The 23435-nt window shown below is 42.0% G+C and overlaps 2 protein-coding genes across 2 annotated transcripts; one reads left to right on the top strand and one right to left on the bottom strand.

The window, feature by feature from the left end:
* Positions 1-410: 410 nt before the first annotated feature.
* rfx6 (regulatory factor X, 6) lies at positions 411-14065 on the bottom strand (the record flags this gene model as incomplete). The annotated part of the gene is made up of 20 exons (XM_080023624.1): positions 411-592; positions 1158-1361; positions 1952-2262; positions 2861-3212; positions 3445-3651; positions 4471-4593; positions 6045-6162; positions 6624-6733; positions 7167-7311; positions 7836-7995; positions 8165-8214; positions 8803-8916; positions 9827-9904; positions 9989-10096; positions 10194-10221; positions 10410-10487; positions 10572-10633; positions 11461-11584; positions 12888-13050; positions 13942-14065. The coding sequence occupies 20 exons, from the start codon at positions 14063-14065 to the stop codon at positions 411-413; spliced, it is 2841 nt and encodes a 946-aa protein (XP_079879750.1).
* A 5586-nt stretch (positions 14066-19651) lies between these two features.
* On the top strand, positions 19652-23228 carry tdrd15 (tudor domain containing 15; the record flags this gene model as incomplete). The annotated part of the gene is made up of 3 exons (XM_080023635.1): positions 19652-19680; positions 20473-22474; positions 23160-23228. 3 exons carry the CDS (start codon positions 19652-19654, stop codon positions 23226-23228), a joined length of 2100 nt encoding a protein of 699 aa, XP_079879761.1.
* Between the last annotated feature and the right edge of the window lie 207 nt (positions 23229-23435).

Here is a 23435-nt window from a genome sequence, read left to right on the forward strand (position 1 = left end):
ATCGAGCTACATTATTGAGCTATTTTGGCAAATCGAGCTACGTTAGCATATCGAGCTACATTACCATATTGAGCTAGGTTTGCACATCGAGCTACATTGGCATATCGAGCAACGTTATCATATCGAGCTAGGTTAGCATATGGAGCTACCTTGACATTTAGGGCTTGGTTAGCATATGGAGCTACGTTGGCATATGGAGCTGCACTAGCGACCTGAAAGAGCTTGGCAGAGTTACACAGTGCAGGTTTGAGGTTTTTCGCTCGACGCTTCTTCGCCTCGCACCCAATAATAATAAAAACGTCCTTGGAAATTGTGTGCGGTACTGACAGCTCGTCACGACCGAAACCCCCCGAAAGAATGTCTACGTATACGTTCAGACGTGTCTGACAGGGTTTTTATCATTCTAGCCCTCACGGCAGCCCTCCCGCTCCCATGAAGACAGTGTCAATCGGCGGCAGGGACGACGCCAGGTTGCGAACCTCCGAGGACGAGGCCACGCGCCGGGAGAGCAGCGCCTCTTGGGGGTGGAACTGAGCGGGCCCTCCGCCGCCGTACATGCAGGGGCCCGGGGCTGAGGAGGCCAAGGGAGGAGCTGCAGAGGGCGAACAGAGACTTGGGAGGTTAAAGGTGTTTTCTCACGTTTGTTCCTAATCTCACACTGAAACACATGAAAAAATACACTGAGACGCAAATATATCTGTCTGTCTGTCTGTCTGTCTGTCCGTCTGTCTGTTTGCCTATAATGACTGATATTGATAGTACCGTAATCTCACTAATAGTCGGCGGGTGGAACTGCCGCTGGTCATATCATTGGTCATATCAATGCACAATGGAGGGTCAGGGCATTAGTGTCCAAGCAGGTTGGACACAAAAAAATATTAATTTCATGAGTAAAAGAGACTAAAAGACCCATTACAAACACCATCCCAACTATCCAGGCTCCCAGTTATCCATTAGGGGGATCGCCACGGAGACCTTAACAGTACAATTACAGTGTGAGGATAGAATTCAGTTTGATGGTTTTCTGATTACCACCGTACCCCAAATTAGATAGGCAAGATGTGAATTCGACTGGAGGAGTCTATTATTAGTGAAACCTGTTCATGGTAAGGTCCCTATCAATCGGTATCATCACGTAAAATCGTGCTGGTACGAACCTCCCGCTTCCTCGGCCTCGGCGTAGTACGGCGTAGAGGCCTTGCTCCCTTGGTTGTCCAGGAGGTTGAGGGGGTCGTGGACCTCCGTGTACGTCGGGGGAAACGGGCGGAGGCTGCCCACGCTGCTGATGACGGACACGTGCTGGTCCACCAATGACGTCATCTGGCGCTGGCCGTCCAAATAGCCCCCGTTGACATAATAAGCTGCCGAAACAGGGAAGGCCGTTGAATGGTCCTAGTCCGCATGTGACACTCAGACGCGGAAAGTATAAACTGGCCTTAACACTGGCACCGTCTTGGTAAATGGCTCGTAATAAATCCATTGAATAATAATAATTCATAAATATGGGAGTAAAATGGGTTAAAATGAACCTGTATTGTCCACGGCCCTAGTGATTTCTGCCATGGCAGCTATTTTGACGTAAATGTGTCTTTTGGATTTTAGGATTGAATGGTATTTTGTATTCGAAATAGTCATTATTTCTTTAATCCATATACACAATGTCGAAATGATCCATTATTTTTACAGAACATTATCGAATTTGAGTGTGACTTTGGGTTCAAAAGAAAAGAGCATAATGACATAATTCCACGAAGAAAGGAAATTAAATTCTCTTTTCTATAATATACTGTATATACTGTGAGTCCGATGTGACTCATGGTCTGGGATCTTTATTTACTACTGGGAACCTGGATTCAGACTGGTACAGGGGGCCCGATATCTGGAAAAAAAAAATCAAAGGGTAGACCTTATCTAGAAACAAAAGAAGACAGGTAATCTGAGCTGTCCTCACCAGCCGAGGAGTAGCCCTGTCCCTGACAGGCGCTCCCCGTGGGGTTGAGGTTGGTCCCGTGGAATCCATACCCTGCCGCCGCAGTCGACCCCATCATCTGGGCGTCAAGTCCCTGGTCCTGGGGGGCCTGAGGAGCGCCGTCCGTGACCGAGGGGGGGCCGTATCCAGAGGTTCCGGATTGGACCACAGAACCGTATGGCACCGCGACACAGCCGTGGCCGCCGTTGGATGAGTGATGGACGGAGGAGGAGGTGGAGGAGGGTTGCTGGAGAGCGCTACCGAAGTACGAGTCTTTGGGCAGGTGCTGGTCGCTGTAGGAGTGGTACCGGGAGAGGTTGTAGGACAGTGGGGAGGGCTGGGATGACTGTGCCTGGTTGTGTCTGTAGATGGATGCATAGATAGATAGATAGATAGATAGATAGATAGATAGATAGATAGATAGATAGATAGATAGATAGATAGATAGATAGATAGATAGATAGAAAAAAATACTAATTATAATTGAAAAAAACAGAAGAATCTATAATGGATATTTAAGGGAAAGTTTGAAATTAATCGTGTCATAAGCCACCCAGCACTGTCAGAACAATACCAACATACGAGAGAATGGTTGAGTTCTATGCAAGAATAATAATAAATAAGTAATGCCTTTTTTAACATTAACTTATGGTAGGGGAAACAGTGCTCTACTGTATGTTTAACTAGCAGTGTTGGAGGTAACCTTTATCGGGTTATCAGTTGCAGTATACATAGCTTTTTCTTAACTTGTAATATGTCATACGTATGTGTCACACAAGTAATGATTTGATTTCAATAAATATAAATAATAGGTCACTCCTTTGGGCTTGGACGGTCTGAAAGTGATGTCGAAAGGGCACGCCGGTTAATTCAAAACAGAGTAACTCGCACCTGAGCGCAGGCTGGTAGCTGGGGTTGGAGAAAGAGGCGGCGGTGCCTGAGGCTGGGAAGTAGCTGGAGCTGGTCTGAGGTAAGCAGTGGTACAGGGTCTCCTGATAAGAGGAGCAGGGGTTGGGGTGAGGGACCAGGGAAGCCTGGGTGATGGCGCATATGGAGGAAGAGAGGCAGGATGAGGGCGAACAGGTGGTAGAGGAGGAGGAGGAAGAAGAGGAAGACGTGGAGGTCAAGGGTCTCCCGGCCATGGGCCCCTGGTTGATGACGGAGCCTCGGTGCATCAGCGTCGCCGGGGAGACGGGCGGCGTCATCAGGTTCGCGCTAGCTTGAGAGAAGTCACACTGACCGCCTGATGTCGGAGAGAGAAAGTGAGAGGGGAGGAAACAGGAGTGTTAAATCATCTCGAGAAAAATAAATCAAAGTTACGAACTTGCACAAAGACTTAGGAATAGGAACCTAGGAATAGGAAAGGGGGTAAAATAGTGAGTAAAATAGGAGAGATTTGGATAAACACAATTAAATAACTTGGAAAACAGAAGGCGTCACAATCGGTAAAAACTTTTTTTTTGTTGTTTTTTTACCTAAAACTGTGAAACTTGCAGTTTCTGTCCCCTGGTAGATAGCCATACCAGACTCCAGACCCTGCTGCTGATTGGTCGACAGAGACATGAAATTGTGTTCTGCCAGAGACTCATTCTTCATCGATTGGTCGATAGCAACGCCGGCCTTGTTACGATTCGCCAGGAAGCAGGAACTTGGTGAGGCCATGAATGCTGCTTTGCTGGCATCTAAAAGCGACAACATAAGACACGACATTTCATCAGCTCTGCAGAAAAATGTCAATGATTAATCACCATAAATCGCCCCTTTAATAAAATGAATTTAAGTATTGAGAGCTGTGGGGATTTGTGTATTCCCACAATCCAGAATGCACATTTTTCTGTGATTTATTCACTCTCTTACACTTCTACAAGTCGTCTCTTGGATACATCCGTGTTAACGCAGGGGACTAGAAACAGGAAGTTGCGTCGCTTCCCACCGATAACTTACTGTAGCCAACATTATGCTTTGCATGTACTGCAGCAACTTTAAATTAAATGTGACATTACTCTTACTCTAAACATGTTGAAAAAGGTACATGCAGAAACGTTTGACTATAATGTGAGTTTCCCCTTTTGGTTTTTTAAAAGCTTAAACATTTGCCCGATTGAACTGCATTCGAGCACGTTGAAAAGCTGCAACACAGTGGTAAGTTTTTCAAAAGTTAAGCCTTAGTTAAACAATAACGCCCCTGTCAAAAAAAAAGCGAGCCTATCATTTTATCTGGCATGTAGAATATGAAAATCCGTACATTCAAACCTGACGCATTCACATGTGGAAATGTGCTGCTGTCGGCGACGTTGATTGTTTAATGCTTTTAAATGAGTTGCATAATGTGAACACATAAACTTTGGCAGTCCTCGTTATGAGCGATAATAAGGATGCAGAAAGTGCAGCTAATAGACGGGTGGTTTCACAACATCAGCCCCAGCCCACCAAGTTACGCAAACTGGGTTTAACGTTCTCAAATGTAGTTATTTAGCTCTTGTTTATTCTGAGGGTTGTACCTGAGTTTCTCATGTATCTGTCCAGGAGGTTCTGGAGGTCCTGCTCCTTGTCGTTGTTGAACTGGGTCTCAAGGGCGAGAAGGATGTATTCATCCAGCAACATTCTAATCAGATGAAATGAACCTGAAGCAATGGAACAACACCAACAACAACAACAAAAACACATGATTTTATAAATAACATTTATTGAAATTGATAACATGTTGACTGTGTCTGTTACTTTTGAATCACAGCTTACTTTTATTGGCCTGCCTATGTGGTATTATCTATAGAATATAGTGTGACATACACTTTATTAACAGAATCAAGGTTTCATGTCATGACCTTAAAAGCCACCTCTGGACGGCCTCATTTCCTGTTTGCCCCCCCCCAATTGTTCTCCAAACAGAAAATGGATGTTCTGAAATAAGTTAATTGTTAAAAAAAACAAACAAACATTCAAGCAGGGACTGTATTGGGTTATGCTGAAGCAGGGAGCACCATGGAAAAACATGAAATATTTCAGATGCCATACCACCGCAAGGAATTACATGTGTTCACACACATGAACACACACACATTTGGTGTACATGGTCGCAAGAAGGTGATCAGAAGAGCTTTAAACTGTGTGTGTGTGTGTGTGTGTGTGTGTGTGTGTGTGTGTGTGTGTGTGTGTGTGTGTGTGTGTGTGTGTGTGTCTAAGAGTTACTGTTTGTACCAAAATGTGCCACCATCAGGCCGAGAGCGTGCGTGTGGTGCGAATAGTGTTCAAACAAAAAAAACGTGACCTAGAGATAAGGCCACTGTTTACGCAAAGCTGGTCTATCCATTACCATTTATGGCCCTATTGTGGCAATCTGCTCTAAGCTGGCTAAAATCAGACCTGTGTGTGGATCTGTGTCATAGTGGTTCTCCAGCAGATCACCAACGGCACTGTACAGTGACAAACTCGGCCAAATGATTTTTCTGACTGACGCAACTAAACACTAAGCCTTTTTTTTTTTATTATTCTGTCTAAACTGTTTATTGGGTGCAATTTATACCATCTTATAGCAAATTAGCAGGTTTACTATGTCCAAAGCAAGCAGCATTAAAGGAATAATTCAATTTTTTCTTGTTTTATCTTTGCTCCAAATGTAGTACAAAGCTAGGTTTTATTCCCGCAGCAGTCCGGCCTTTCCCGCATACTGCACGCTCATCTCCATACTCCCATCAGGGGTTCAAGGCAAGCAATGGGGGACAAATACACAATCTGCGTTCAGTGTAAAAACCTCACTCCACATTTCAGGAAAGGCTAACATGATGCCACACCAGTCTGACTTTGCAAATTTTGAGGAGTTATATTAAAAAATATGAAAACTAAACGAACCGTTTAATGCATTACGGCGATAAGTAGGTGATGATCGGCAGCCTTTTCGGAAATTCTCTCCCCCCAAGTTGGGTTAATGAGAATGATGCGGCCAAAAAATTTTACCCGTCTACCTCTTAAAAGCCACCTCTAGACAAATTCACTTTACGCTTTCCGTCTCAAATTTTGGCTGAATGGAAAACGTGAATGTGGTTAAAGATTGAACAAGTACTTGTGTCCCCTGTACCGAAGCTGGAGGCGTTGTTGAGGGTGAGGCTGTGCATCACTCGAGCTCCGAAGAAACTCCAGCGCAGGAGGAAGTCCTGAGCCCTCTTCTTCACTGACCGAGTGCTCTGCTTGCCTGGCTGGGGTTCAAGAAAGATAGAGGTGATTTTGGCAAATGCATACTATGTTTTCCCTTTCAGATGCCGAATAATATGGACAGAATCTAGAAAGTCTAAGTCCAAGTCTAAGTTCAATGACAACTCAAGAAACCACAGAATTTAGGCTCGGCATCCAAATTAGCCAAAAAGAAAACAATTCAGTAACAATATTCTAAGAACATGAAAAAAATGAAGGATTGGATGAAAACTGACTGAATCACACCAATACTATTGAATATGGGAACAATCATTTGATTTGGCATTTGATACCAAATTTCAATACTTTTGAGCCTCAGTGAGTCACTGACGGCCGGTACCGGTATTGTCATATTTTCAGCCAAAATCCAGTCCTAAATGTTAGTGTTGATTTCTTTCCCCGTCTCTTGAACTTGAACTTGAACCTACCCACACATACACAAAAGCAAGTACATGGCGGTCGGTACCTTGATGACTTTCTGTTCCAACACATTGTCCAGCCATTCGATGAAGGACTCCACGGTGGCATTTTTCTTAAGCAGGTCCTTCAGCTCCTGGAAGACAGCTATGGAGTCATCTATGTGAGAAGAGACAAAAATGCTGCGTGGTTACCCAGTGTTCAGAACTATTACCGCAAAACTACAACTGTCGCTTTTTGTCTCCTGTGGTTTGTAGCCACGTGCTGGATCCAGAATTGACATATCTGTCTCCAACTGGGAAATTTAGCTCATTTAAGTGGACTAACTCAGTTAGATAACTAGTGTTAGATTACTTAGGTCCATCCTCATACTTTCTTAATATCTATCTTTTTCCACACATCACTTTTCAGTGGTGACCCAAAGATGTGCGCCATCGCAAATTTGATTATGCTGAAGATCGTGTAGGCCTGTCCCGATACCGTCTCAATGTCTTGACTATCTTTATCCACGCATCACTTCTCAGTCGTTAATATCTCTAGGGGTTAATGTTGTCGGTCAAAGATCAGCTGCGTCATTGCAAATTCAGCTTACACTCTGAGTAGATGTCGGCGTCCTGGTCTCCAGCGGTGGTGATGGTGAGCAGAGGCTGAGCGCTGATGCTGTTGAGGTCCACCTTGTCGATGTCCACCACCATGCTGTTCACCACAGCCTGGTCGAACAGGGCAGGACGGGCGATCTGGAAGGTGACAGGAGGGGGTCCGTGGCAAATGACACAAGGCCATACTTCAGATTCTTCCTCTCAACCTAATTATGTACCAGGCTTGAATGGCCCAGTAATGTCGGAAAAGGTGTTTATGTGGAAATACCAGAAGCGGCGGTCCACTGAAGAAATAATGACAATAGGATGAGGTTGTTTTGCGGGAAGATTAAGGGGTACATGTGAATGGGATCCGTCTCTAGCTGTGTCAAATTCAATTTAAAATGTATAAGTAACTAGGAAAGGAAACAAAAAAGCTGGTTTGGTTGGCCAGTAAATAGGGATAAAGTTTCAAACCAAGTGTAAGAACACACAAATAATCAATGCTTCCATGTGGCAAAAAGCGGAAAATCAAGCTGGTTTTCTTGATACCAGCACTTAATTGAAGGGGCAAAGCAATTGCTGCTACAGACAGTGGGTTTCGTGCAGATGGAATTCAATGCAATTGAAAACAACCATTCCAACCAACAATTTTGAATTCTGTGAACCTATCAGTGCCACACCTGTGCCAGGTGTAGGAACGAGGTCTGTCTCTTCAGGGAGGAGACAAAATAGCGTGCGATGGGCAGCTTCTTCGCCGCCAGGCATTCTGGAAGATTCTCCAGAGAGGAGATCAGCCAGTGCTCCCAATGCTTGGCAAAGTTACGGATGTCTGCCAACAGACTGAGAACCACAGCACACACATAATTACGCTACCACCCCATCAATAATCCTATCAACAACTCAAACAGGAACATATTCACCCAATCGGATTTGTGCAATGTCTCATCTTACCTATGAGTCATTAAATGTTAATCTGTGTAATGAAAGGCGGCAAGTTCCAGTGACAAACCTTTCAGGCATCTCTTGCATCGTAGCGGGTATGAGGACATCGGTGAGCACCTGAAAGAATAGAGCAGAGTGGTGTCAAGCAGGTCCATATTTGCTAGTGCTAAGAAACATGTAAATATTTTTCTTGACGATTCTATGTTGTTTATTGTAAGAAAAGTGCAGAACGTTGGAATTACACTGCTATTGCCTTGACCGGATTGGAATATCCCCATAAAATAGCATTAAATAAGCAAAGTAATAATCTATTCATTATTTATTTATTTATCATGTTCTTTAAGCAAGACTGTCTTTGTTAAATGACATGAAAACGCACTAATTTGTGTGAAGACGCAGGCAAAATACTGCCATTCTAAGGCTAAGGGTGATTTGTTGATAAAATCTTGAAGAGATGTTATGAGATGGCCCCTTGCTCCCTTGCAACTTAAACCATCATGTCATCCCACCTGCCATATCAACTCTGCAACTGCAATAGTTGCTGGATGGATAAGGAAGACGAAATGTTGGAAGAGCCGGTCGTGGATAGTAGAAGAGGGAGACTTTTGAAAAATTGGCATCGCAATTAGCATTGGCTTCCATAATGTAACCCTTTCCATAACAAATGTTCCCACTGGAAACCAGCCCACGATGCCTGGTGATTACCTTATAGAGAATCGAGTCGCAGACACAGAAGATGTCCACGATTACAGGGTTCTCCAGTAGGGGCAGCAGGTGGTCGGGCATGCCCTGCCAGAAATGGAGCAGGAAGTTCTGGATCTGGAAAGAAACCGCGGGAAAAAGAAATTGTTCAGTGTGAGCGTTTCCCTCGACCTGTGTTTCCCAACCTTCTTTCTGCCAAGGCACACTTTTTACAATGAAATAATCCCACAGCACACCACCATCTAAAAATGTCAGAAACATGTAGAACTGTGCATACTATTATTATGGCCTAAGCATAGCATTGCAAGACTCGCAAACGATTCTTTCGTCACAAATACCTCTTTTAAATGACTCAGGAGTCGGGAGTCAATCCAGTTACCGACCCTTCTGACTCTTGTTCATTGTTCCCCGGGAAGTCTTCCCTTGCTCACCGTGCATTATATCAACTGATTCGAACGAACAAAGAGTCGGAAATTCGAACGACTCTTTTCACTGATGACTCGTCAAGACCCGAATCTCTAAAAAGAGTTGAACCTTTCATCACTACGTATTGTCAGCACTTTCAGAGCGAAACACGTCCTGATGAACACAGAGCTGCTATTCTGGCCACTAGCGATGAATTTGATAAATTAGTACAGCCTCGCAATTTAGATCTTGCAACACAAGGGACCATTTTCATTATTTATTTATTTTAAGTTGAATTTGACACATTTTCACGGCACACCGGGCGAGCGCTCATGCTCTAGATGTTATCTTGTTTTGCCCACTGACCTACAGAGAGAGTGGACACAGTCTGTCCATGCAAAACCTGTCAAGCCAGTTGAAGACAGTCTGGTTGTAAACGTCTTTAAAAATAATAATAAAATCCAGAATGACTTCATTCACCTGGATTTTCAGTCTTACAGTTTGATGACATAAAATTGATGCGCAAAATTAGAAGCGGAGGAAACTCAACAAATATAGGCGTAACAAAATGAAACAATTTAAATAAAATAGAATCCAGCGCTTCGGTGAGTTGGGCGGTTACCTCTTCGAAGTTGACGTTGATGGCGTTGTCCAGGATGCACTGGCAGTGTGTTTTGTACATCATGATAAGAGTGTCCACCTGCATGGAGGAGAGGAATATCTGGAAACGCTTTCCTTTACAGTGGAGTAAAGCAAATCTAGCTTTTTGATTCCACAGCCCAACCTTGTCTCTTGAAACGTTTCCCTGCAGCAGAAGATGCTGCGCGCTCGGAAAATCCGGGAGTAACGTTCCCGTCTTGGAACTCAGCGAATACTTCCTGGTAAAACCGCCCTGTCAAAGGACAAAATGGTACGTTATTTTGTTTCGGTTTTTTTTACAATGTATTCCCTTTACAAAAAAAAATTAAAAATAGACTGTGGATTATTACCTCGTTTTTCAGCTTGCTCCCTGAAAACCTATAAAGACAAGAACAATTTTGAACAATATATGAGTTTTGTGTATAAAGACTTTGGGTAAGACTGTTTTTTTTTTATCATTACATTTTCAACTATTAATGTGGATTGGGTTGGGTTGTGTCCCAACAAGATGTAAAGACAAATACTGACACTGAATAAGTGACCAGAAAAGAACGCACTGATCTTACCTGGTCAAGCCCTTTCCTGAATATACAGAGTGATAGTAGGCGCTGCTCTCTTTGATGCCAATGCCATAGTAATGGTATCTGGAAAACATTAATTTAGCAATAGCATTAATGAGATTGACTTTACAGTTGGATATGAAAAGATATTAAAGAGCTAGTGATTACTTTGAGTGCCCTCTGGTGCCCAGGCGTCTAGTTGTGAGGAGAGGGAACTTCTGACGGATTGTCTGATGGGACACAGGGAGTACATGATCTCTTGTTAACATTTTACTTTAAAATATTAGACTGTGTATTTCATAAACTCACCTATTATTACCGCCATCCAGCAGCTAGCATCCAACAATAGCAACTACTGGGGCCGGGTTAGGGTTTGTCAGGGAGCTAACAATAAAACTAAACGTTTTCACATTCAGAGAAGATCGTGCTCCGAATTTTCGTGTGCGGAGCCCGACTCTCCCTATGAAGGAACGTACTCCCGGGTTGTTATTGTCATTTGTCAGATTCGGTGTGGATCACTTAAATGCTTGGCAGGCAAGTTTTTTTTTTAATTTTCAAGCAGTCCCTTAACAACGTAATTTAGGTAAAAAACAAGAAAATTGGCATTAAAGAAAAAAGACACGGTCAATGTCCATTACAGTGTACTATGTGCTACGTACTACAGTATGTACTATGTACTATGTACTACATATTCATTCTATAGTCTGGCGTACTTCAGTATGTGAGTAAAAATAACTATTACTTCTCAGACATCATGTTGACTACATCGTCATATAGCCGCGACACTTCTGTGTTTGTTAATGATGACAACACCGCATAGAAACTTTTACTGGCATCTTGCCCTCACAATGGATTGTGGGATATGCTTGCCAGCGTAGTGTGCAGTGTTTGCATACTAGGATATTTCACCGGGTGCAGTATGTCATCCTGGTACAATGGTGTTTTTACCTACTAAACACTCGCGTACTAAATAGTATGCCATTTCGGACGCAGAGACACATTTACACACAAACCCAAACACACACACATACACACACACACACACACACACGCACACCTTTCCAAAGGTAGCGGCGCAGGCGGGTTCAAGCTTCTCTTTCCGACAGAAGTCCAGGTAGTGTGCGTAGAGGATACAGCGCGGCAGACACACGCCTTCACACACAATGTAGTTGTCCTCCAGCCTTTTTTGAGACAAAGCGTGAAGAAAGTGAGCACATTTGATAAAAATGGCCAAAAAATGCTGACGCACACATAAGTGCACAATAAGAAAGATATATATATAAGCGATAAGAGTTCATGAATGAATATTGCAGAGAATGATGACACTTTTATAGTCTAGGTCAAATTCTTGCAATGGGCTGGGTATTGAATTTTCACACTTTTGCATCATTCTGTACAAAAGGTTAATATGTAGGTACTTCATCACTTGCGCCATGCAATGTCCATTGCTAATAAAAAAACAATTATAATAATTAAATTAAGTATATGTATTGTGTAGGACAATGTTTTTCAACCACTGTGGCATGAGCGCTCACTAGGTGTGCGGTGAAAATGTTTAAAACACCACTTAAAATACATAAATAATGGAAAGTAGCTCTTGTGTTACAAGATCAAAATTGCAAAACCGTACTAATTCATTCAGTTACAGCCAGAACAGCAGCTCTGTGTTCATCAGAACAAGCTCAAGTTTCTCACTGAAAGGGATAACTCTAAGTTTAGACTTAGACTGTTTTTGAGATTCGGTTCTTGACGAGTCCCTCAGTAAAGAGCAAAGAGTCACGAGATTTTCCGACTCTTCGTTCATTTGATTCAGTTGGTGTAACACACGTTGAGCACAGGAAGACTTCAGGTGAATGATGTATGAGAGTCAGAAGAGTGGCTTTGACCTGGAGTCGTGAAAGGAATTCTCCCAAGAATTATTTAATTCTAAACTATAAAGTGTAAATCCGTCACATTCAATATGAATTATTCAAAAGCCGAGACCTTTTTTTTTTGCCTTTTGACTTTAATTTAGTCGTCAGTAATTATTTTCAATTTTGTAAGTCAAAGACTCGCTCGCCCACTCTTTAGCCAGAGTGACTTCTGACTCCTGAATAATTTAAAAAGATTAGTTCGCTATGAACGAATCGTTTGAGAGTCTTGCGTCACTGTTAGTATGGCATAATCATAAGCACAGTATGGGTAGGTGGGTTTGTAAAATCTTGGGACGTTTTTAGTGGTTAACGGGATGGTGGTGTGCCGTGGGAATATTTCATTGTAAAAACAGTGTTGTGGTGGGAAAAGGGTTGAGGAACACCGGTGCAACAACGTTGGTATTGCCTTAGCATTGAAGTCCAAGTATTAGAATGGGAAAAGTTATTGAAAATGTTGTGACTATACCCATGCAACGAATCCCACACACCCCGGTGCTCATATCCTCACTGTAGGAGAGCCACTGGAACAATTCTCCTGCTTCGGTGCCTAACCCTCTAAGCCTGGCCTTACCACTGCAAGGTGAGCTGCGTTTGCTTCTTCTTGTCTTTGATGATCTGAGCAATGTTCTTCCTGGGCAGGGAGCCACTTTGCGTGGCGGCCAGCTCTTTGGAGTACTCCGCTGCGAGGTCCTGGTCCTCCTCGGACGACGTGCTTTCATTGCTGTCCTCTGCCTCTGTAACGTGAAAAGACTGGAGTCAAAGGGAGAATTACCACAGATAGGCCGACCTAACAAGCAGGCTTCGAACAGGACATGCAGTCAAAGAGGTAAAAAAATCCTGAAAAAATAAAGCAAAAATGAAGAAAAAATTGCTGCATACATACCAAACAGAAACAATATAATAAACAGTGACTATAATAAACAACATAGAAGGACAGATAGGCAGATAGGCAAATAATAAAGCAATGGAATAGAAAAATAATCAAGCAATAAAATTAAAACTAAAAGTTAACAAAAGGATGGAACATTTTTGAAAGATACAAGAAACCTAACAATCAACAGTATCGAAAAATAAAATAAAATATGGAATACATAATAAACCTGTTGATAATAAATATAAACCTAAAATCAACAAAAACACTCAAAGTGACCTAAAAAAAAAAGAGAAACATTGGCAATGTACATAAACCTTAAACACTAACTCGAAGATGGACACATTTGCCATGTGCAATAAACCTAAGAAGTTAACAGTGAAATAAACCTGGCAACAAACCAGACAAATTAACCTAAATAAACCGAGATAAACAATGAACAGTAAATATTTGGTAATGAACAATGAACATAATGACAAACATTAAATATGAAACTGTAAATTGGCAGAAAAAAACGAAAATGTATTCTATTTTATTTTTAATATACAGTAAACAAGAGTAAACAATGAGGGGGAAAAAAAGAGCCGTGGGTTACGAAGGACTAAAGAAAATTATATATATTCTAAAGAAGAGTTTTGACACAATTTGAAAAACAAAAGTGTCAAATATGGATATAATTGGTAAAGAAGGTAGTTATCTACCAAGCCAAACAATAATAATAATGACAATACTAATAATAATAATTCACCGTCACCTGATTTGATGCCAGAATCCTCCTCCTCCACCGAGGGTTTGCGTTCAGCGGGTTTCTTGGTGGGTGAGTAAAGGTGAAACGGCGCATCCTGCAGTGAGTTCTCACAACTCCGCTTCATTGGCATGGTGACATGAAGGAACGACCCGTTGGGAAAACAGCTTTAAAAAGAAATACCACCTATGAGAACGACCTACTATGAACAACAGCCCGACGTGTATCATTTGTCACAAAAAAAAATAGGAAAAATTAATTAATAAATGACGCAATAACAATAATAATAATAATAATAATAATGAAAATAATAATAACAATAATAATAATCATCAGCACAATTCTCTGTCCTTCCGTTGTTGAGGGAAAAACGCACTATCCGACATTTTTTTTTCCACCCGTTTTTGAACGTGTCCCGTGTGTAATGGTGGTGCTGATACTGTGTGACGGTGGGGAAAGCATTCGTCATATTTACAGAAGAAAAGGGGGTTGGTCCATAGTTCATGATTAACCAGAACACCGGCATCTTCTCCCGCCGTCCCCCCACAGGGTCCCACTTTTATGGGGCGGCCTTCGCGCGGCCACGTCACGAAACCGATCCTGGAGCCGACGGAGAAATAAACAATGACATGAAATGAAAATCAATTTGGGACTAACAAACGTTCGGTACGTTGTTTTTTTTACGTCAATGCGCCTTTTGGTAAAGTGTAGTCGGGGAATGAAACCTATTATTATTACGTTATTATTTTTGTTGTTGTTTTTTGTTTTTATTATTATTATTATTATTATTATTATTATTATTATTATTATTATTATTATTATTATTATTGTTATTATTATTGTTGTTGTTGTTATGAAAAGGGCATGAATTGAATTGAACATGAATTGAAAATAAATATTGTTTGAATATGATTGCGAAAATGGAATTCAATATTTAGAGTTTGACTTAGATTGAGAAGTTGTTCGGAATTGGAATGTTTTTATACATTCTTTTAAAATAAACACATAGTGCATTAAATGATGTATTTATTCTTGTATCCATCTAATTATTATAGTTTAAATTACTTATTTAATTATATATTAAATAATAACAATTATTGATATTATTAATAATATGAATATGATGATAATAATAATAATAATAATAATAATAGTAATAATAATAATAGTAATAATAGTAATACGTGTTATTCATACAAAAGTAAAAGTGATGAAGTAGTAGCTATAATCAATTAATCAAGTAATAATTTTAATAAAAATAATAAAAAAAAGAGAGAAAAGAAAATACTCCCATATAACCTTCCGCTACGTGAACCCCGTCATCTGATTGGTTGATCTGCAGCGCGACGCCGGAAATGCGATCAAACAATTAGGTGTTGGACGTGGACGGCTCTGCCGCTGCTCCCCACCTGACAGTGCAACGGTGAAAGTGAGTTAAATCACGGTTGGGGTGGATTGGCGGTTGATTACACACGTCTTTGCTGCATTGATGTGTTATCTTAGGGGGAATTAATGTGATTACAAGTTGCACCGGGTCTCACTTGAATTGGTTCCACGGAAACGCACAGGCGACGGTCACACGGCGGGTGTCGTGCCAAAAAGTGATCCCCCCGCAAAAAGGTAGGAGGTAGGAGCTGCAATCACCTTTTGGCAAGTGGGAAAAACGACATGTTACTGGTTTTGGTCCTGTAAAGGCATTTCAACAGGTAAACATGACTGAGTGGGCTGGCATCTTAAATCTTAAAATATAACCCTCGTGAATGAAACCAAGTCTTCTTTTTTGTTTTTCTTTTTTTTTTTGCACAACGCCGAGGCGTTTGTGCGCGTGTCGGCTCGATATCGACTGGCTGTTGTGAGCGCGCCAAACATTTCAAACCTTTCTCCCTTTCCACGTTTAATAAACGTTATATAGCTTGTGGGTTTTTTTTGTTTTGGTTTTTTTAATGGTGGAGCCATTTACTTCCCAAATTAAATTATCTCAAATCACGTATATAATCTTGCCTTGCCTTGCATGTCCTAAATAACGTTGCTTATTTTATCGATTAGTTTAAAAGGCGTTTTTCATTCTGTCTAATACACAGTGGTCCGGGCACCTATTTTACAAGGAACAGCATCATTGAGGGCTTATCTTGCCTCCTATCAGGGGCGCCAGAATAGGAGGGACACCGGGTTCCATGTCAGGAGCCCCCCCACCCCTCGTTAGGGTCTCGGCTCCTGTGGTACATCTCCAACCGCTTATGCGGAAGTACTGAAATGTATTCATGCACTCGCTTCAGCCAGTCAGGGTGGAGCAGCATAGCCAATATATAGCCCTGGAAGTGCTGCCCTTAGATGCCCCCAGCGTGCCTATGGGGAGCAGGGTCACGAGCTGGCAACAGAGTCTATGATTCCTTCCATGCCCTCTCTTAACCGCTACTACTGGGGTTCCTGGGGTCCCTGGTGCCCTGGGCCTACAACAGAGTGAGTGACCCCAGACCCCCCACACCCATGGGGAGTTCTGGGCCCTCCTCGGGTTTACGCTTTTACGATAAGCATACATTGAAGCAAGCAGCTTTGCACTCCCTCCCCTATAGAAGGAGCATCGAACCCTTCTTTAATGGAAGGGGGTAAAGGTTTATCACCTTCTACCCCTCTTCCACGACAGACTAGCACTAAACATGCGGGGTGTGAGGTTTATAGAGCGGTTCTCGGGGATTTTATCATCATTATAATTATTTGCCTATCACTTAGAAAATTACAAAATGGATCGACCGTGCATCGATAGTATTTATTTTCAATACAGGGTCTGACTTCAACTGAGCGCCTCTTCTCTTGATGTTAGAGGTTGCATTGAGTGACATTATGTTTTGTGTGTCTGAGTAAAAATGACTATTGGGCAAAGGTACATTATAACGATATCATGGTGTGTTCAAATGTAATCTTGTAAAATTTCGTTTTTGGTGAGGAACTTGAATATTTACAGTTGTTTGAAGAAATTATATGTTTTCATGGCCACATAAAATAAATATTAGAGAGGGAATTATGCCCTGTTTATCTTCCCAACACTAGTTCTAAGCAGCTTATAAAACATAATTAAAACTACTAATGCAATTTTTTTCAATCAAAGCAAATATTTAAATAAATAATAAAATCGGTGTGTCGGTGCGCTTTGTTTAATTTGTTTTTTTGTGACAATTCCGGGAGCTCCTGCACCAGAGAAGAGCTCATGTACATCAGGGCTCCAAACCCTGTGGATTTATTTCCCACGTTCATAGCCACATCTGTGGAATTACTTAACATTCTGGTCAAAGGTGCAGTCACCTCTACATGCAGTGAAACGCCGGAGGAGAGGGGGACGCACTTGTTTGCCTCCGGACGCGACATCGCACACCGTTACTTGAAATATTTCTCTCTAATGTGCGTTCACTGCGAAACAAACTAGACACACTTCAGCTACTGTTGGGGTAGTACAGAGACTTTTCTTCATCTTCTGTATTGCGCTGTAGCTGGCAGGCTTCCAACTCTTCAGAGCGGCTCGGGACACAGAACTCTCCGGCCCCAAAAAAGAAAGGTAGAGTTCTATGTTTTTACACAAACAGTAGATGGTGTAATGACGTGACAGTGATCCTTCAGCACTGTTTTCCTGATCTGGAATCTTTCTTCATTAACTGCAAAAGCTTCTATTCTCTCTGAGTTTGTTTCATTCATACTGGTCGGTGTTTACATACCACCGCAAGCCAACGTGCAGGACACACAGCGCATGCTCGACGACCAGATACGGTGTGTGGAACGGACAAACCCAGACTCCTTGCTTATAGTCCCTGGTGACTTTAACAAAGGAAACCTCAGCCATGAACTCCCCAAATATAGACAGTTTATTAAATGCCCCACCAGAGAGGAGAATACTTTGGATCACTGTTACTTCACAGTAAGTAGTGCCTATCACGCCATCCCCTGAGCTGCACTGGGACACTCTGACCACGTCATGGTCCACCTGATGCCTGCATACAGGCAGAAATTAAAGAGGTGTAAACCTGTGGTGAGGACATTAAAGAAGTGGACAAGTGACGCTGTGGAGGATCTTCAAGCGTGCTTGGACTGCACAGACTGGGGCATTTTCCAGACTGCTACCAACAGTCAAGATGAGTACACAGAGGCTGTCATCATACATCAAATGTTCAGTGTAAACATTACGAAGAAGTCTCGAGGTGTTAAAGTCCAAATCTTTGGACAGAGACAGCGCTATCTCCCTTCATCTGGCACTGCGGAGCTGCGCTGAGCTCCAGTGCGGGGGCGGTATGGGATTAAAACGGTCTCATAAGCATTCACAAACAACTGTAAAGTTGTGTAACTTGTAAAACACAATGCACAAATAAATGCAGAGTGATTTGCATCTGTATCTAATTTAAAACTCGTACATCGTTGTCCGTACATCAACTTGGCATTTTTTAAATGGAAATGTATTTATGAATCTCCAGCTATTCATGTGGATCCTTTTGAGGCTGTTCTACTGCGCTGTGTAACAAAGTGCAGGGGAATCGTTAGATAAGTTTCAAAACCCGCGAGCGCACAGAGCCCTATCCGCCGGTGCTTCCCATCCACATCTTCTTCCACAACGTGGGCTAGGTGACAAGGAACAAAGCGCTCTGTGGAGCAATTGCAAGCGTGCAGAGACCACCCTCTAGGCGGGGTCTCTTGGTCTGGTTGATTTTGTCTGGAATAGAGTGCGATTGCTGTGTTGACATATGCTCAAACTAACCGAACTGGAGGGGGGGTGTAAGGCTCCAGGCTTTGGAACAAATGCTTCAAACGAGCTAGGTGTGAATACACCCTACATACCTTGTTTTCTTACGCCTCTGTAGTCTTTAGTAGACTGATATCCATCAGTGCCACTAGAGGATGTTGCTGTGCCACCTTTTCCATTTTACCCTATAAAAGTACTATCCGTGCAATTGCATGTTATGAATTTTAAATTGGGTTGATTATTTTGTTTATTGGGAAGCCCATTAGTTACTACTCGGGTAGCAGCTACTTTTACTAGTGTCAACGAAAATAACAATACTTACTTAATTACTCTTGCAATAGGAGCATTGCCATGCTCCCATTGCTTTATACATTCCTGTACATTACTTGCAATGCGTTAGTTTAACTGTTGAAATGGATAGTGTGAAATGCCTTTGGGATGCATGTTGGGATGCATGTCTGGTGTATGTGTTTATTAGGGCTATATGAGAGTTGATTATACAGCATGTTTGTGATTGCTGACTGAAATGTTTCTTACAGTAGAGAGCAGAGTGATGACTAGTCTGTCACTAATGGCCAACCTAAAGTGGAATGCATTATTTTTTTTTGAAAAGTTGGTTCATTTTGTATAGTGTAGAGTGAGTCATGCGGCTCTGTTCATTACTGGTTGTGGTTTCATACAATCCTTTTTGGCCGCACGCTACCATATCATTTGACAGTAATCCATATATCTAAGGACTAGTGTTTGCACAATCTGGGCAGTGTGTTGTAGTGCAAACTTAGAACATCTCTTAATGACCAACAGATCTCTATATGATCTCATTTGCCTGGAAGAGCTCAAACAAGGTTAAATGTCATCTTTTACTCATGTTGTTTCGAAGGGAATTGAGAAGGGTATAGTTTTGGTCAGTATTGCTCTTAAACTTATCCACAACATTTCACCTTTCATTGTTTATCTATTTTTTCTAAGTCGACATTTCCAGTTGCTGCTGCCATAATGTCAAGGCTGGATTCAAACAGTCAAAGGTAAGTTATTTTTAGTGATGTAATTCAATTATGTTTAATGGTACTGATTTACCTTTTAAGCAGGTGATTTAATTTAAATGCCACATCTGTCCGATTCACCTTTTCTTCAAACAGAAAATCTGGCCATTAGCAACACTGCGAAGCAAATCAGTGATAAACAAAGCAGATTCTTACCAACACTATGCTCATGGTTTGTGTAACAATGGAGAGAGAGAGACAGCAAAGATAGTAATCCCTCAAACAAATGTTTTGAGGTGAAGGATTTTTCTATATGGAACGGACTCTCAAATGCATGTGAAGAAATTGTTTGTATTTTTTGTGTTGGCCAGCTTGGATAATCATGTCAAGTTTTGCCAAGTACAATTTTTGATAAGGGCTTGACATTTTGAACTTTTGGTAATAGATTAAAATAACAGTTAGGTGTCAAATGGCTGGGGCTCTGAACTGTATCTATTACACTGCCAAAAATCACTGATAGGGCATTTTTAGGGAGTGCTTTGACTGAAGTTTTGCCTGCAGATCATTTCACTGTTATAATAACCTACCTGGAAAAAAGAGTAGCTTAACTGACAACATTTTGTAAAAATTGAAATTCAAGAAATTTCAGAATAATTTGGCTTAAGGAGACTCTCCACCAATTTATTCATACCCTTTCTTTCAGAGCATTACTTGTGCTCCTGTATATCTTATTCACTGACTGTTTATTTGCAGACATTTGTTATTCCTTTTGATGGTATGATGGAGAAGGTTTAATCCCCAAATACCAATAATGACGCTTTCTCTTGCCTGCAGGTCTCTGGATTCTGGCCCACCTGCACCATGTGCTCTGTGGCCAGTGGAGCTCAAGTTAACTAACTTGGACTGGGACCCTAAAGCAACCCTTATACACTTTCAGGGCCAATACTTAACCATATGCGACCTGGACTATAGCATCTTGCAGGTGGAAATACAGAACATGCGAAAGACTTTGGCTACTGTAGATAGGGGAGAGTTTTGCCTGGTTGAGGATTTAGTTTCAGGTTGCTGGTATAGAGGGCAGGTTCATAACCGAAACAAGGATGTGTTCGATGTTTTCCTCATAGACCACGGAAGCATCTTGAGTGTTGACATTTCTCATCTGGCTTCCTGCTCAAGTGATCTCTTAAATCTTCCTCCCAAGGTTGTCTGTGGCTTTTTTGCCAATGTGCTTCCACTACGGGAATGCTGGGACTCTGTTGTAGAAAAGTACTTTTTATCTATAATTGGAAAAAGTGTCACAGGTTATATCCAAGCCCTCCTTCCACACAAAGTCCTCATTTTGGAAACTCCGGACATTAACAAGGACCTTGTCAGACAGGGTTTTGCAAAGCATGTGGACACAGATACATTTCTTTTTTTAGTCGAGATGCTTACAGAGGTGCCACTTAAGCAAAATATGCAATCTGTCCCTGACCTACTCATCAAAAAGCCAAGGGGACAAAAATTCTTATTCAAACCATCAAGCATCCAAGGATTTGAAGATATTTTGTCCTTTGGTATGCCAAAGATGAGTGCGGGGACACGCGTTTCTGTGAGAGTAACTGCTGCAGTGAACCCTGGGCTATTTTACTGCCAGATGAGTAGTATGGCAGTGGATCTTGAAGCAATATCACAGAGGTTGGCTACAGTATGTGACTACGCAAGTACACACCCAAATCGGATGCAGCAGGAGAACCTGGGCCAGCTTTGCTCAGTTAAGGGCAAAGATACAAAATGGTACAGAGGCTTTGTGCAGTCCCTGCCTGTAAACTCTCAAGTCAGAGTGCTTTTTGTTGATTATGGATTCTGTGAGTCAGTCAGAGTAGAGAATGTCCAAAGGCTCCCTCCTGATTTCTTGTCACAACCCATCATGGCTTTTCCATGCTCACTGTCCTCTGTGGCGGATGAGGACAATGAGTTGAAAGTGGAGCAGTTTGGCTTCCTTAAAAAAGGCCTACTTGGCAGGGTGCTGAATGTTGAGATCATAAGTTTTGACAAGGAACTGAATATGTACTCTGTTAAGGTGCTCAACTCAGAGGATGACTATGGGAAGGAACCAAAGCTGACCAAGCAGCTTCCAAGATCTGATCTTGTGTTTAAGTGTACAAAGACACCACCACAGGGTGGCTACTTGTACTGTGAGGCTGTTGTGGTTCAGGCTTTGTGCAGGACAGTTCAAGCAGAGGGGCTGCAAATTGGCTCTGAATGTGTGGGCTATGTAGAGTGTGTCATGAATCCTAACCACTTCTGGATGAGAACCGAGAGACGCAACAACAACTTTGAAGACATGATGAGGAAAATGGCAGAACACTTCAGTCAGGTTTCCCTAAACGGAGAAGTACTAGAAAATCCTGAGCTTGGTGCAATTTGCTGTGCAATGTATGAAAAAGACAGGCACTTTTACAGAGCCATAGTGACAGACAATCTCAATCATGGTGTTGAGGTGCTTTTTATTGATTTTGGGAACACAGGAAGGGTCCCGCACATGCTAATTAAGAAGATTCCAGAGAAGTTAATGAGTGAAGCAGCTTTTGCTTTCAATTGCACTCTTGTTAACGTCATTCCTCTGGATGAAGTTTGGACGAAAACTAGCACAGACTTGTTCAAAAAAGCGGTAGCAAACAGATCCCTTCTGGTTCGTGTTGTCCACCTAAGGAAAGACAGAGTTGTTGTAGACCTCTATTGGAATGAAAGTGAACATGGTCAGAGCATCACTGATTTCCTGATCTCTTCAAATCAAGCTGAATACTGGACATACACACCATCAAAGCCTGTTGAAAAGAATGAAAAAACGGAGGTTACAAAACACAAACAAACAAACATAAATAGGGGCACACCAAACAATACATGTTGTGAAAGCATGAAACAACAGGCCGCTTTGAAGAAAGCAAATGTGAAGTGCATGGAAGTCCCACCTCAAATTTTACAGGAAAAGTACACAATTTCCACAAAAGAAACTCCCAAAGTCCCAGGTTCTGTTGGAATCAAACCACTGAAGTGCGAGCTTGGATGGCAGTTTGATGTAAATTGCTCTCATATAATCAGTCCATCACATTTCTGGTGCCAAATGTCAAACAACTTACCAGTTTTAGAGAAACTGATGGTGAAGATTCAGCAGTGTTACTCTACTCATACTTTCCCTTTTCAGTTTGGTGAGATGTTTTGCATTGTCAAGTCTTCTGAAGATGGCAGGTGGTACAGGGCCTCCATCACAGGACAACAAAAAGATTGTATCAACGTCTGTTTAATAGACTATGGCATGATCCAACAAATCAAGGAGTGCAATCTCCAGGCAATGCTACCAGAGTTTACTGAACTCGAAAGCCAAGCTTTTAAATGCAGTCTTTACAACATAATTGAGCCTTCTGACCCCAAGAGTCACGGGGAATGGAACATACAGAGTTGCAAGATATTCCAAGATTTTTTGGGAAACGGTGCCTTTCTCATAAGGTGTACAATGATTTCCCAACTGTTGGTGGCAGGCATCGGACTGTGTAACGTCGTGGACCTGCGCAATGGCAGAACACAACAGAGCATTACAAATATATTGATGGAACAGGGCATGGCAAAGCAAGTGAAAGTCTTATCGAAGCGACCGATACACGCGTCTCCTGTTTCTTTTACTTATTCATTGTTCAACCTAAGCATTGGGAGTGAGGAGGAAGTCTACGTCACCCATGTTAACAGCCCATGGGAGCTCTACTTCCAGCTCGACAGGAACACCAAAATCATTGAGGGACTTGAAACTAAGGTCTTGG

This window comes from Zeus faber (genome assembly GCF_960531495.2).
Source record: "Zeus faber genome assembly, chromosome: 2".
Lineage (NCBI taxonomy): Eukaryota > Metazoa > Chordata > Actinopteri > Zeiformes > Zeidae > Zeus > Zeus faber.